Genomic DNA, 15,114 nt, shown 5'->3' with positions numbered 1-15,114 from the left:
AGACCAACATACTACTTGAGAACCTATTTTAGCATAACTCAAAGAGCTTACTTTACCAAGGTGCTTCAGTATTGCTATCATAACTAGTTAGGATCCCTGCACATTGGTTCAGCCCCTAACGTAATGGTTGCTTACAGTAAGAGGAACATTTCTTGGTGTTCCTGATACTCTGAACATAGTTTAGGAAGGCTTACTATAGATTTCCTCCTCTGCAAAAGAATTGGTGGTGATTGAGAGTAATGCTTTGGTAGTCCTTTTTGGAATTGTGAATGTACAATGATAGTCATGCACCCAGGTGATTAACTGCAATTTTATTTCCTCACAGGGATTTGGTGCCGAAAGAAAGATCCGTCAAGCTGGTGTCATTGACTAACCACATCCACAAAGCACATCATTAATCCACTATGATCAAGTTGGGGGGATTCTGGTGAAGGGTTCTGAATATCTCCCTCTTCATCCCTCCCCAAATCTGGAATACTTATTCTATTGAGCTATTACACCAGTTTTAACACCTTCCTCGTGTTATGTTTAAAAAAATAAATAAATTTAAGAAAACCATTTTAAAATTATGCACAGTTGCAGGCTGGAAAACTTAAGGTGGCGCCTTATAGAATCAATTTTAGGAGCTTTATTTGGTGCATTTAACGCAACTGGTAATTGCAAATCCACTTCTGCCTGTGTGTAAGTGAAAAATATAGACTGTTACCTTGTTGGCCCTATGAAATTCTGCACTTGATACTTAGTATATACTCTACCTTCATTACTTTTGGCAAGATGTTCTGCCTTAGCACTCAGTTGCATTCTTTTTCCTTTTCTTTTCTGTTCATTATGCTTTAATTCTGAGAACCATATGATGGTAGAATATATTAAAAATTACAAAAATTTGCGTAGGCAAACCAGTTCTTTAAGTTGATGGCCAAATGTTAAAATGTTATTTTTCATATCATTTATAATCTTGTCACAGTCCACTTAATGATGTTTGGTTAGATTTCAGTGAAAATTATCTTCCAGGGTAGTTCCCCCCCCCTCCCCGAGGATAGGGGGTGTAACTTTACCACAATTAGTATATATGGTGCAGAATTTCATGCAAATGAGGTGTGCCAGCAGTGTGATAATTTAAACGTATTTAAAGAAAAAACAAAAGGATGAATGCACAAACTTGCTGCTGCTTAGATCACTGCAGCTTCTAGGACCCAGTTTCTTTTACTGTTTTCAAAACAAAACAAAACAAACAAAAAATAATAAAAAAGTTGTGCCTGAAATGAATCTTGTTTTTTTTATAAGTAGCCGCCTGGTTCCTGTGTCCTGTAAAAAGTACAGGCACTTGACCCTTGGTGTAGCTTCTGTTCGGCTTTATATCACGGGAACGGATTGGTCTGATTTCTTGGCCCTCATCTTGAATTGGCCACATACAGGGTCCCTGGCCAGTGGACTGAAGGCTTTGTCTAAGATGACATGGGTCAGCTCAGGGGATGTGGGGGAGGGTGCTTTTATCTTCCCCGTTGTCGTTTGAGGTTTTGATCTACTCTGGGTAAAGAGGCCATTTATCTTTGTAAACACGTAACACTTTTGCTTTCTCCAGTTTTCTGTTAATGGCGAAAGAATGGAAGCGAATAAAGTTTTACTGATTTTTGAGACACTAGCACCTAGCGCTTTCATTATTAAAACGTCCTGTATGGGAGGGGCGGGTCTGGGTGCGGCCTGCCGCGTGACTCCTGGGTCGGAGGCCCACGTGGCCGGGGCGGGGACTCCGGCGCCTGGGGCGCCGACTGATTGCGTAGCGGGCGGGGCCGGAAGTGCCGCTCCCTGGTGGGGGCTGTTCATGGCGGTTCCGGGGTCTCCAACATTTTTCCCGGTTGTGGTCCAAATCTGTCCGAAGCGGAGGCAGTGGAGCTTGAGGTAAGGCTCTGGCGTGTGTAGCGTTCGACTTTGGAGCATGCTGACGACTCCTTGTTGCCAGGAATCGAGCGGAATCTACGAGCTGGAGACAAAGGCCCTGGGCGGGGGGTCCTTCGTTTTGAGCCCTACGGGGGAGCTCTTTGGAGACAGGCGGGGGAGAGAGAAGGGGAGACGGTCTGGAGGCCGCCCCCCAGAGCTCAGAAGATTTAAAGGAGTAGGAAGGGGGGTTTTCTTTACCTTAGGCTGAGGGCGGGGCCCAAGGGCTATTGAAAAATAGACGAGGGTGGGGGTAGGTAGAAGACTAATCCAGAATTCTGAGATCCACAGTAACCTGCAAGTGTTTTTGCACTCCTGAATCACTTTGAGAACCAAGTGGAGATGAACGTGTACGGAACCAATACATTTCAGACTCTGGTTTTAGTTACTGTTGATTACAGAAAGCTTTGAAGTACTGTAGATGTGGTTCGACAGTTAACCCTAATTGCTGCTTTCCCACAGGTTCTTGCTGGTGTGAAATGACTGAGTACAAACTGGTGGTGGTTGGAGCAGGTGGTGTTGGGAAAAGCGCACTGACAATCCAGCTGATCCAGAACCACTTTGTAGATGAATATGATCCCACCATAGAGGTGAGGCCCAGTGGCAGTCCGCTGACCATACCTCTCTCTTTCGGTTTACTCTTAACCCATTCCCTTTCCCATACCTTTCAGCTATTCCTTAGCTAAAGGAATAATCAGGAGAGAAAATAAAAAGTTATTTGGGGCACTGTGTTCAGTAATACAATAAGTAAAGCTTTACCTGTTTTTGGAGAAGAGTTTACTTTTATTAGCTACTGAAGATTTTCTAAAAAGTTTACAGTTTTTAACAGTTTTGAAAACGGTTACAAACTCAGTGTTGAAATCATTTAGTTTCTCCACATATGACAGCTCCGTTAAAAAGAAACACAAGTCATAGATAGACTACCTGAATGATAGCAGGATGGAGATGAAGGATTCAGAGATCTGAGTGTTTCTTAGCCGCTTGAAGCAGCTGAGACTGTGGGTTAGGGAAGAAAGAGCATGAGATTTTGAGTCACTGTGCCTAGGAATACGGTCCCTGTTTGCAGTTAGTTATATGATAGTGAGCAAATCACTTTTCTCATCTATTAAATTACCATAAACCTGTCTTGCCTGACACCCAGGGGATGTTGTGAAAAATCAAATATGTTAAATTTTTGTGGATGCTAACGCACTGTGTAATTATCACTTATTTAAAGTTTTTGTTGTTTTTGTGGGAGTTCATGTTATAGATTGGCTTCAGTAAATGGCATCTAAAGTGCTTTAAGAGTTTGTAATCTTATTCTAGAGATTATTTTAATCCACATCCTGGTCTTCGTACCACCCAGCCATTGAGTGTTTAATGCAAGCTGACTCTAATATAGCCATTATTAAAAATTAGTCATTAGTCCTTGGCAAAATTTTATTTTAGGCTTACCAGCTTTAGTATTAATGGTTAGGACATTTTAATATTTTTCAGAGTTTTATTTGTTATGAGGTAATTTACATAAGGTATATAAATCTTACATCTATAGCTCAGTGGCTTTAAATTTATGTACACTTATGTAACCGCCACATAGATAAAAATATAGACTATTTCCAATGCCCGGGAGAGTTCTTTCATGCCCCTTTCTAGTCAGTAAACCCCCCTATCCTGCCAGGAAATGACCACTTCTCTGACTTCTATTATCATGAATTAGTTTGACTAAAACCTATCTTTATCATTTTAATTTTGCTTATTTCCTCAGAACACTCATACATTTGACCATATTTCACGCTTTAAGGAAATTTTGACAATGTGAATTCTATGTTAATTTGAAAGTATATTACAGTCCCGCAATGGCGTGAGTTACAGAGGCGCTGTTCAATGGGCTGGCAAACTATGTTGCATACTGTTTCTGGAGCCAGATCTTTACTAAGTGTGATGAGGTTATTTTCTTTGAACTGAATTCCCGGAATATAAATATTAAGATACAAGTAAAATTTTTGCCTTAGAGCCAAATTGAAAAAAAAATTTTTAATATGATCTATGCATGTCTATCTTCCCGAGGAATTAATGTAACTATACCATGTTTGGAACCTTTAGGAATTTGATTCAGGAACATTCCCCAGAGGTACAGTCTGTCATGATGAGAAAAATATTTTGATATTATAACCTTGTCTGAAATAAAAGGTATTTGTGTGTTTAATCATAAACACAAAAGATAGTGCATCCTGGACCAAGTTATAATTGGTGGAGGTATGTTTAGAATTGTAAATGGACAATAAACAACTCAAATAAGAGAAGTACAGTTCATACTTCAGTGAACATAATCTCTAGTCTAAGTGCGGTAGAACTGTCTTTTCAATTACCATGTTTTCTTCATCTTTTCCAGGAACAGAGTGACCACATTTTCCTTTCTATAGGCATATAGCATTTGGGGCTTTTTTCCTAGGGTGACATTAAGTACTTTCTGTTTGTGATTATATATCAGCAGTTTGAGGGACAAACCAAAGAGACAGAATTGGACTTGGTTAGGAGCTTATTTAACCTTAGCTATATAGCATTGCATTCCCTGTGATTTTTAATAAAAATGGAATCTCCCTCTCTCCCTGCCCCCCTCCCCTCCACACCCCAGGATTCTTACCGAAAACAGGTGGTTATAGATGGTGAAACCTGTCTGTTGGACATACTGGATACAGCTGGACAAGAGGAGTACAGTGCCATGAGAGACCAATACATGAGGACAGGCGAAGGCTTCCTTTGTGTATTTGCCATCAATAATAGCAAATCATTTGCAGATATTAACCTCTACAGGTACTAGGAGCATTGTTTTTTCTGAAAGGATGATCTTTAAATGTGTTCTGAAGTTTTGGGGTGGGAATGAGGATACCACACTAGGGAAGATACAATTTTTTAATTATGAAAAGAATTGCTTTTAGGTTGTGACATTGAGAATCTGGGATTATTACTGAAAGTTAATACTGGAGTTTATTTTATATAAGCCACTATGTCTAGAATGCCTGATAATACATAAATGAAGCTTGCTTGCTGATGGGAGTGATTCAGAACTAGAGGTGTTATGAGAGACCACAAAGGCATTTCAGAGACGAAAACACCTCTGAGAAACATTCTTCGGTATGTAATAGAGAAGATAGCAGGAAGAAACAAATGGGGGGAGGGGTGTTAGATAAAGATGAAAGCAAGGCAAAGGAATGTAAAGATGGTCTTTCTCCACAGAACCTTAAAGTTTCAAAGCTCGATTGGACCATAAAAATTCTAATACAACATTCTCATTTTACAGAAACAAAGTTCAGAAGGTGGTTTGTTAGGCTTTCATAGTCATGATTGATTGTTATTCGTAGCAGAGCCAGGACCAAAAACCCAGGGCTCCTTTTTCTTAGCTCTGTGTTCTTTAAGCAGAATAATATAATGGTTAAGAATATAGACTCTGCCTGGGTTGAAACTTGGCTCCATCATCTCTTAGCCATGGAACTTTGGGGCAAACTACTAAATCGCTGGGCCTCAGTTTCCTTATCTATAATAGGGAGATAGTAGTACCTACCAAGAGTTGCTGTGAAAATTAAACGAGTTAATAAATATGTGAATCACTCAGAGCAGTGTTTAGCACAGAGTAAATGCTACACAAGCATTCTGCCTGGAGCCTGAGTCTTGGTGTATGCTCCATCCATATGACGATGTCGACTCTCGGAAACAAACTAGTCTAAAACTGGTTTTCTTCCCCTAAACCTGCTCTACTTTCCGTTTTCTCTCTGGAGTTAATAGCAGCACTTAATAAAATGCTTAGCACTTTGCAAGCACCAAAAAAGTATTTGCTGAATTTCTAGAAATCATTTTTCTCCTTAGGTTGTCTTATATTATCCCTTCACATAGGTTACTGCCATCACACCAAAGCTCAGTTCTGCAGATAGCCAGTGAAATGCATTTCAAGTACATGACTTTGTATGTAATCCCAGGGTAGAGTCTAGAGCAGTGCTGTGCAGTATGGTACCCACAAACCATATGTGGTTATTTAAATTCATTAAAATTGGGCTTCCCTGGTGGTGCAGTGGTTGAGAGTCCGCCTGCCAATGCAGGGGATATGGGTTCAAGCCCTGATCTGGGAAGATCCCACAGGCCGTGGAGCAGCTAAACCCGTGCGCCACAACTGCTGAGCCTGTGTGCCACAACTACTGAAGCCTGTGCGCCCAGAGCCTGTGCTCCACAACAAGAAAAGCCACTGCAATGAGAAGCCTGCGCACCACAACAAAGAGTAGCCCCTGCTCGCCACAGCAACGAAGAGAAAAGCCTGCGCACAGCAACGAAGACCCAACAGAGCCAAAAATAAATAAATAAATAAATTTTAAAATAAATAAATTCATTAAAATTAAACAATTTAAAAATCAGTTCCTTGGTCCCATTAGCAACTGACTTTTCAGGTGTTCAGTAACTTCATTTGACTAGCATATATAGTTGGACAGTGCAGCTAGAGAACATTTCCATCATCATAGTAAGTCCTATTGGACAGGGTTGATCAAGAGAATCTGGAACAGTAGTTTCCAAACTGCTGTGTGGTATGTCTTACTTGTCATTGAAGAGAGAACTGTCAGTTGGGAGTTCCAAATCCTTTAGTCCCCTGTTAATAAGAGCAGTTCTGGTGTTTCCTATTTTATATCTTGGACTATAATTTGTTTGAAGAAAATGTTTGGACACCACCCGTCTAGAGAAGTGGATAGACTGTCTTTCATTAAATACTGTCACTCTCAAGGGAGCTTCAAAAAGTTATTTGGAGGCAGTAAGCTTTACTTTTTATACTTCAGACCTTAACCTAGAGTGTGATTTCGAGTTGCCAGTTAACTCCAGAGCCAAGCTCTTTGGAGAATCAAGGGGCCTAACAGGGACATGTGTCAAGATAGAAGGTGAACTGGTACTTGGCTTCCCTGCGGCTGCTGCATCAAGTCTACACCAGTCTTAGTATGCAAGGCCTTTTATAAGTAGAAAAAAAGTGAAACTCAGTATAGAAGCTAATAGGGCTAGGTAAAATTTGCTAGATTTTCTTTTTTGCCCTAGCTGTTTATTCCTTCCTAAAAGTTTATTCTTATGATAACATATTCCCTTTTTTAGGGAACAGATTAAGCGTGTAAAAGACTCAGATGATGTACCTATGGTGCTAGTAGGAAACAAGTGTGATTTGCCAACAAGGACAGTTGACACAAAACAAGCCCATGAACTGGCCAAGAGTTATGGGATTCCATTCATTGAAACCTCAGCCAAGACCAGACAGGTATAGTACAGCTTTTAGCATCTGGCAAGGGTTTATCTAAGGCAGAAAAGTTTGATTGATTGACTCTTCACTAGAGACGTGATCCACATTCTTTGTTGTTTTGGATTTTTTTAATACTGTTCTATTTTTTTAATCTTCAGTTTAAACCCAAAATGAATTTATTAATATTCAAGTGTGGTTTCTTTTTTACTCCTGCAAATTAACATGCACAAATATTTCTAAAATGAAGACCCTTTATTAAAGATACTTAAAATATGAGTCCTTTCTCCATCAACACCAGCTACTATTTAAGGCATAGGCCCTCCTGAATGGAATCTTTAGATCTGGTAGTTCTGTATGTCCCATGTTACCCATTTTCCTTTACTTGAATGTTATCTTTGCAGAAAGTGCTATTTGTATATCAGCCTGCTAATGTGACTCAATAGGAATGCTGAATCAGCCTGTTTTATCAGCTAATAATTTAATAATTGCAATTTTAAATCCACATAAAGAAGTACAAATGAGAGAGAGCTTACAACTTGGGTTGTGTCTGTTAAGCTGTCTTTATCATTTTCTCTCTCTTATAGGGTGTTGAAGATGCCTTTTACACACTGGTAAGAGAAATACGTCAGTACCGAATGAAAAAACTCAACAGCAGTGATGATGGGACTCAAGGTTGTATGGGATTGCCATGTGTGGTGATGTAACAAGGTGAGCATGTGGTCTGTTGACATAATTTTAAATATTATTTAGGCAATTTGGAGGAGTGTTGCTGTTATCTTTTCTATGTTGCTATTTAACAGAGTTTCTGCTCACTTACAACTCTAAAATAAAGAACTTTCCTTATGGCACCGTTTCTGAGAGTACCACAGCCTAAACTGTTTTTAAAACATTTAATTATTTTACAGACTGTTAAATTTTCAATAATATTAGAAATTAGAAGACATTGTTTATGAAATGTATTACCAGGAGCTTGAAGGATCACTACATGATGATGACATGGTGTGTATTCTTTTCTCATAGATACTTTTAAAGTTCTAGCATCAGAAAAGAGCCACCGTCAAGGTAGGACAAGTTTGGAAACGAAAGTATTATCATTTATGTTGATTTTGTAACCTTGTTTTTCTAATACTCTCTATGTACCATTTATACAGATTCCATGTTTATTTCAGCTGCACTGACACCTTGGTCCTGACTTCCCTGGAGGAGAAGTATTCCTGTTGCTATCTTCAGTCTCACAAACAAGCTCCTGCGATTTCCCCAACTCTCAGTAGATCAGTATAATTTTCTCTATTTGAGAAGTTCTCAGAGTAACTACCTCCTCACTTGGTTGTCTGACCAGAGAAATGAACCTCTTGTTACTCCCAGTATTTCTCCACCCTGGGTTCTCCCCGAGCACACACAAACAAACCTCCGCCACCCCAGGTTTTTCATCTGAAAAGCAATTAATGCTCTGAAACAGAGAACCAAACTGTAGAAACATGAAATTCTGTAGAAAACAATGTCTTGAGCTCTGAAGTAGCAACTGCTGGTGATTTTTTTTCCTTTTTACTGTTGAACTTGGAACTATGTTGGGTTTTGGAGAAATGTCATAAATTACTGTTTTGCTGAGAATATAGTTAAATGTTGCTGTTTGGTTTGTTTGTAATGTTATCAGCTATATTCTATAAACTGGCATCTGCTCTGTATTCAGAAATACAAAAGTGAATACTGACTTTTTTGAGTCTATCCTCGTCTTCTCGACTTTCTTGTAATTAAATCTGACTTTCACAGTGAAGTGCCTTTTTCCTGGAAGTGGTTTGTAGACTTGCTTTACAATACTTCAGTGGAATAGATGTCTTAGAAACTTATACATGAAAATGATTGTCTGAGATATGTCTGTGACCCGTCTAGCTTTGAGGGAAAGATATACCAATATGATAGCAGATGCCATTTCTTACATGTATGAAGTTGATTTTTCTAGAGACCTGTTTTGGGGCTTTCCCAAGAGAAAGGTGAGACTATAAATGATTAGGAATAATTTTGCTTACTTTTTACCTCATCTCCACTTTTTTTTGTTTTGGTAGTTTACTACCTGCAAAATGTATATAATTTGTTTCTTCTAGCTTACTGATAATCTGATGTTCAGTGAACTTCCATTCATATTTAAATTTGGGTCATATCAGAACGTCTACATTTGCAGGTGTTCAAAATTATAAAAATTTGATGCAGGTTTATTTAATAGCTGTGATCAATGATTCTCAAGCCTCAAATATGTTAATAGACACATTTTCATTGCGTATCATGGTAATTATTCATGTATATAATTGCCCTTGGTCCCCTTCTCACCCCATCCCCTGTCCTTCACCCCATAGCAGTGGCTTGATTATTTCAGTTGAGTAAAGCATGGTGCTAATAGACCAGGGTCACAGTTTCAAAACTTCAGTGAGCCAGTCAGCATCACAGAGAGAGAAATTCTTCCACATTTGCTCATTGCACCATTAATTCCAGCTAGTAGTTTTGCCAGATGCATGTGGTTAGTCCTGCAAGGAGAGAAGAGGTCAGTTAGCACAAATTCTTAACCATGACTGGAAAAACTTGTTATCCTGAGAAGGGTCAGCTTAGAAGTCCTTATAAATAAAGGATCTAGACTCTGTTTTTAGCCACATGGAAACCAAATTAAGCCAATATTTTTTCTCATGTTTTTGAGAATGAGGATGCCTCAGATCAAAATTTTTAAATTTTTCTTTATTCATAATGTTCTTTGAAGGGTTTAAAACAGGATGTTGATTAATTAGTCTGGGCATACCAGATAACAAGCTGATGAGTTTGTTCTTGTTCTGAACAAGAAGTAGCCTTTGGATTGGAATGGCTGTTTGAGAAGGGAATAGAGAATGTAATTAATAGTTATGAGGATTTGGAGACTTGGCTTTTCCATTTGCAGATAATATCCGGATAATTCTAATGAGTAATAGACTTGGATAACTTTTGATGAAAGAATACTTCCAAAACGGCCACTTCCTGTTCTCGTCTTCTAATGTGTAAATACTTACTGAGGTCCTCTTATCTTCTAACATGAATTTTCATTTATTAAGCAAATTTCACATTGCCTTGAAATGAATTCGGAAGAGAAGAAAAAACATAATGTACCCAGAGAATGAGTTGTGCTCTTTAGTGTTAATTCTGAGAGCTTTCACAGTCCACGCCGGTAAACAGAAACTCTCTGCCACTTGGCTTCTGCTCCTCTTGGAGCATTGCTCTGTCATTTTCTTGAGGATAGGTGGAGACTTGTCACCTCAGTTGTCATTGTCTTCTTCTTGTTCTTCCTCTTGTCTATGTGACTGACAGTGTGATTCTTACGAATGTCAAATTGGGGGGAAAAAATTAACTCATTTTAGGCTCTTCTGCCCATTACCCTTGTATGTTTGTATCTTTTAGTTTTCTCAAGTATGTTCTAAGCACAGAAGTATCTAAATGGGGCCAAAGTTCAGACTTGAAAATGTTCTTTTTAATAGCTTCTTAAAGAGTTACACTTTGGTATGCATTTTGGCACAGTAGAGTGACAAACTTAGAGTTAAAACGCTGAATAACTTCAGTTAGTGTGGTATCAGATAGTTTTTAGAATATGTTTGTGATTGCTGAAGACAATTACAGTTTACCTCAAAATCTGAAAGTCTCTTTCCCCAAGTTAAGTGCCTGGCCAGCTGTCATAAATTACATATTACTTTATGTCTGTTTGTTTCTTAAAGGTTGTACGTTCAAGATTGTGAAAATAAGGTGTTCTGTGTGAAGGCTACCATGCCTGTCTATAAATGAATCTGTTGAGTGCTGTATTTGCTCCAACAGCTTACTATAGAATGCTACTTGGTCAAATCGTACTTATTACAGTTTTCACTTCAGGAGTGTAATAGGTAAAATTATCCTCAATCTGTATTGTAGTGGGCCCCATGTTTAGTCTTTCATCATCCTTTAAACTGCTGTGAATTTTTTGTCTTGACTTGAAAGCAAGGATAGAGAAACACTTTAAAGAGATAGTTTGGTTTTTTTCCATTCCAGAATTTGTGAGCATAGTCATGTTTTGCTTTACATTTACAGTCATGAACTCTTAAGCTGGCAGCTACAACCAAGAACCAAAAAAGGGTGCATTCTTCTTCTTGTAATTCATCTCTGCTAATAAATTATAAGAAGCAAGGATAATTAAATTAGAGAAAGTATTTAATTTGGGTGGTTTCTATAAACAAGAGACTATAATTCTTGTACATTATTTTTCATCTTTGCTGTTTCTTTAAGAAACCTAATGTGCCACGAAATTATTTTAAGGTGTTTCTTATAAGAATTGTTTTTAAAGTGTTCTTGTTATCAGAGTAATTGTAGATATATTTCAAAATATAACTGGTAATTTTTAAAGGCCTGAGTACTGACCTAAGAAGCAATTGTATGAATTCTCTGGAGGGAAGGGAGGATCTCAATGGAACTTGTATGACTTTTATATTTCTGTGCCATTAAATATAGGTTAAAAATGTCAATTGTGCAGTTCTGCTGTTTAAACAGGAACTATTGGCCTCCTTGGCCCTAAATGAAAGGGCTGATATTTTAAGTTGACTATTTTATTGTAAATTAATCCATCCTAATTTTTAAAAATTTGGTTGAATATTTTTCTTGTTAAATGTTTGAAAAATAAAAACTGGAAGTTCTTTGCTTAGTCATAATTGCTTTTTCCACTGATTGCCTTTATTGAAAGTTAATATTTAATTCAGACGTTTGGATGTGACATTTGGACAATATTGGAAGATCTGAGTTCCTCATTTTGTCTCAGTATAAAATATGTCAGAACCTGCTTTGTTATGTTGGGGTGATTCAAAGCTATATGGCAGATTCTCACACATTAACGTGAAGTGCTAAAAACTGCCATTGGATCTTTTGGTCTATTTTTGTACTACTGTACAGTCTACCAGTCTTGGTGTAGTTTTGAGAGCATAAGTCTAGGAGCCAGAGAACATGAGCTCTAACTATAATTTTACTACTCTAGCCAATAGTTTCCTAATTTTGCAAAATAGGGAAGTTGAATTAGGATATCTCAGATTTCCCAATCCTAATTAAGGAGAAATAAAAGAATGATTTCAAACCTAGGCGCTTTTTTTAATTTCTTTTTATAATTATTATTTTATTTATTTTTGTCTGCATTGGGTCTTCATTGCTGCGCGCGGGCTTTTCTCTAGTTGCGGCGAGCAGGGGCTACTTTTCATCGTGGTGCGTGGGCTTCTCATTGCGGTGGCTTCTCTTGTTGCAGAGCACGGGCTCTAGGCACGCAGGCTTTAGTAGTTGTGGTTCACGGGCTCTAGAGCGCAGGCTCAGTAGTTGTGGCGCACGGGCTTAGTTGCTCCGTGGCGAGTGGTATCTTCCGGGACCAGGGCTCGAACCCGTGTCCCCCTGCATTGGCAGACGGATTCTTAACCACTGTGCCACCAGGGAAGCCCAAACCTAGGCTTTTTCAGTCAACACTGGAATACTGTGATTATGAGGCCCTTGATTCATTCTACCAAAGACATCAATTTTTTTTCACTTTTTTCTTTAAAAAGGCAGAAATGTGGATCATTAGTATTTGACTGAATTAAGCTTAAGGAAACCAAATTTAAGCAACAAGATACTGTTTCTAGCTACTGGGATGAGTGTAAATATTTTAGATTGTAAAATGTATATGAAAAACAGAATTATGGACTGGTGTATCTAAAACAGATTTCCTCCAAAGTCAGTCAGCTATGCCTCACATCAGATCTTTTGCTCTTCTAATATTTGACACCCTGATAACTGAGAAAGAGGAAAGGAGGAAAGGATATTATCTTACTGATGATAGCTGCTGTTCCGCTTGGCCAAGATGAAGCTATAGAAAGACAAACAATGGAAAAGTAGCTAAGGAAACTTGTTTATTTGGAATATGAGGGGACCTCCTATGCATGTCTGTGCTATTAAGGGTTCTGTTCTCAGAACAAGCAATTCTCAAGGTCATTAAGAGGCCAACAGAGTCACATGAGTTGTTTGATATCCATAAATACATGTAAAGGGGCCAAGAGTTTGCGCTAGTGATCATTTTACAAAACCACTTAGGACACATTTCAGATTATGTCCAGCTCCATGACTTGAGAGCACAGAGAAGCAGTGTCCAGTATCCAAAGGGGAAGGGTATGCTTTGTAATGCTTTCAGTATAACTCTGGGCAATGAAATGTGGTCCTATACCTTAATAAAAGAAAACTGGAACTCTAGGAACATCCGAAATGCAGATAATAAATACCCTTTGCAGTGCCAAAAGAAACATCAAAGGTTCAGATTCAGGAACTGGAAGTAAACCTAGTGAATTTAATCATTCTTATCTGGAGACATTGTATTCATGACTTACTTTGCACTTGCACCAAAATAGTCTGCTTATTAACCTGTAGTGGGGAGGGGGGAGATGTTCTTTTTCAACTTAATGCTTAATCTCGTCTTAAAACTAGTGTAAATACAGATTGCCATCAATTTGTAGGCACCGTATAAAGAGAACAAGGGGTAGTGCCTGCAATATGGGGGTTAAAGCGATATTAAATGTTTCTAAAGATAGAGGCAGCTACATGCCTAACCAGGGAGTATGTGGTTGGAACTGAGCAGTTGCCTAGTAGAGCCTTCAGACGCAGTAGGCTGAAATATTATCCAGGCTAGGAAAAGCAATCTTCTAGAATGGCTACTGTGGAAGTAATAAAATTGGCGCTATTGACACTTGCTGGAGGAGCTTGAGATGTGTGAATTTTGTATGATATTTGTCTGAAGGAAAACTGCACACTATTTTAAAACATCTTAGTGTAAATCAATTCTCCACATGTACAATTGAGACCCAACATTAAAAAAAAATTTTTTTTTATTCATTGGAATGAAGTTTAAAGACATCTTGAAAATTAGATCAAGAAATCTCATAAGTTTATGCTTGTTTTGCCTGTGAATTTGAGCAGTTTGACATATGATATTAAAGCCTAGCAAGGCACATGAACTGAAGTTACCAAGGCCTGTCACCCCATCGTTCTACAGCTGGTGTGACATTTCCTCTCAGAGAAACACATTTGGATTCCACTAGGAGGCATAGCCACATGCCCTAACAGAATGTTTTTGTTTCGTTGGCTCAGTATGTTTTCCTTACAACTTTCCTTCCTAACCCATGTAGCAGGTTTTTATTGAACCTACTATGTGCCTAAATGCTGTGCTGCTCTGGGCATACAGCAGCGAGCCAGATAGGCTGGCTCCTCATTCATCTTTTATATTGCATTGAGGAGAGATCTCGAAAACAAAAATTTCTTAGTTGCAATTTGGTGGTCTTTTCAAAGGAGAAGGATATTGTTTACTGAGACGTAACTTGCTTAGCCTCACTCTTCCAGTTGTCGCCCTCATGACACTGCCCAGGGTCACCTCCTACACAATTTTTCTGAGAATAGTCAAAGCTACCCAAGATGCACAGAGCCTGTCTCATGCCTCATTGCCACTTGGGTCTCTCCTTTTCAAGTCAAGGCTCTCATAAAAGGAAACTGTATATTGCTTCACAATTTCAAAGTGCTCTTACATAAATCTCGTTTAACCCTCCACAAAAGCCATGTAAAAGAGGAATGGTCTACATTTTACTGATGTGAATCCTGTAAAAATAGATGGGTTTATTCCAGGTTTGAACCCAGGTCTTCTGACTTCAGATACTGTGCTCTTTTTGGTTCACTAGTGCAATTGACCCTTGAACAACACGGGTTTGAAGTGGGCAGGTCCACTTTTACGCAGATTTTTTTTCAACAGTAAATACTACAGTACTACACTCTGAGGTTGGTTGAATCCAGGGATACAGAGGAATCGCGGATACTTAGGGCTGACTGTAAGTTATAGGCGAGTTGTCGACTACATGGAGAGTGGGCGCCCCTAAGGCCTGCATTGTTCAAGGGTCAACTGTAGCTTT

The 15,114-nt window shown here is 38.7% G+C and overlaps 2 protein-coding genes across 4 annotated transcripts in view; both read left to right on the top strand.

Annotated features, from left to right (window-relative positions):
* CSDE1 (cold shock domain containing E1) overlaps positions 1 to 1,635 on the top strand; it is a 35,875-nt gene extending 34,240 nt beyond the window's left edge. For both annotated transcript variants that reach the window (XM_068540562.1, XM_068540561.1), the window contains one exon: positions 326 to 1,635. In XM_068540562.1, the coding sequence (XP_068396663.1) occupies positions 326 to 373 (48 nt within the window). In that variant the 3' untranslated portion in view covers positions 374 to 1,635. The remainder of the gene's footprint in view (positions 1 to 325) is intronic.
* Positions 1,636 to 1,773: 138 nt separating this feature from the next.
* On the top strand, positions 1,774 to 11,847 carry NRAS (NRAS proto-oncogene, GTPase). 2 transcript variants are annotated; one of them, XM_068540560.1, is made up of 7 exons: positions 1,774 to 1,899; positions 2,398 to 2,525; positions 4,550 to 4,728; positions 7,036 to 7,195; positions 7,762 to 7,885; positions 8,198 to 8,239; positions 8,347 to 11,847. In XM_068540560.1, exons 2-5 carry the CDS (start codon positions 2,415 to 2,417, stop codon positions 7,879 to 7,881), a joined length of 570 nt encoding a protein of 189 aa, XP_068396661.1. In that variant the 5' UTR covers positions 1,774 to 1,899; positions 2,398 to 2,414; the 3' UTR covers positions 7,882 to 7,885; positions 8,198 to 8,239; positions 8,347 to 11,847. The 2 variants fall into 2 exon arrangements, with proteins under 2 accessions (XP_068396661.1, XP_068396660.1); XM_068540559.1 differs by having other exon boundaries at positions 8,329 to 11,847.
* Positions 11,848 to 15,114: the final 3,267 nt, after the last annotated feature.

Source organism: Eschrichtius robustus, chromosome 3, assembly GCF_028021215.1.
Source record: "Eschrichtius robustus isolate mEscRob2 chromosome 3, mEscRob2.pri, whole genome shotgun sequence".
Lineage (NCBI taxonomy): Eukaryota > Metazoa > Chordata > Mammalia > Artiodactyla > Eschrichtiidae > Eschrichtius > Eschrichtius robustus.
Note: the sequence above shows the minus strand (reverse complement) of the source record. Positions and strands in the feature narration are given on the sequence as shown.

What these genes read in the sequence shown, in the direction of transcription:
- NRAS (XM_068540560.1), top strand. Translation starts at nt 2,415, where the DNA reads ATGACTGAGTACAAACTGGTGGTGGTTGGAGCAGGTGGTGTTGGGAAA. An exon ending in GCAGATATTAACCTCTACAG is followed by an intron (nt 4,729 to 7,035) that starts GTACTAGGAGCA and finishes TCCCTTTTTTAG; the next exon opens with GGAACAGATTAAGCGTGTAA. An exon ending in CCTCAGCCAAGACCAGACAG is followed by an intron (nt 7,196 to 7,761) that starts GTATAGTACAGC and finishes TCTCTCTTATAG; the next exon opens with GGTGTTGAAGATGCCTTTTA.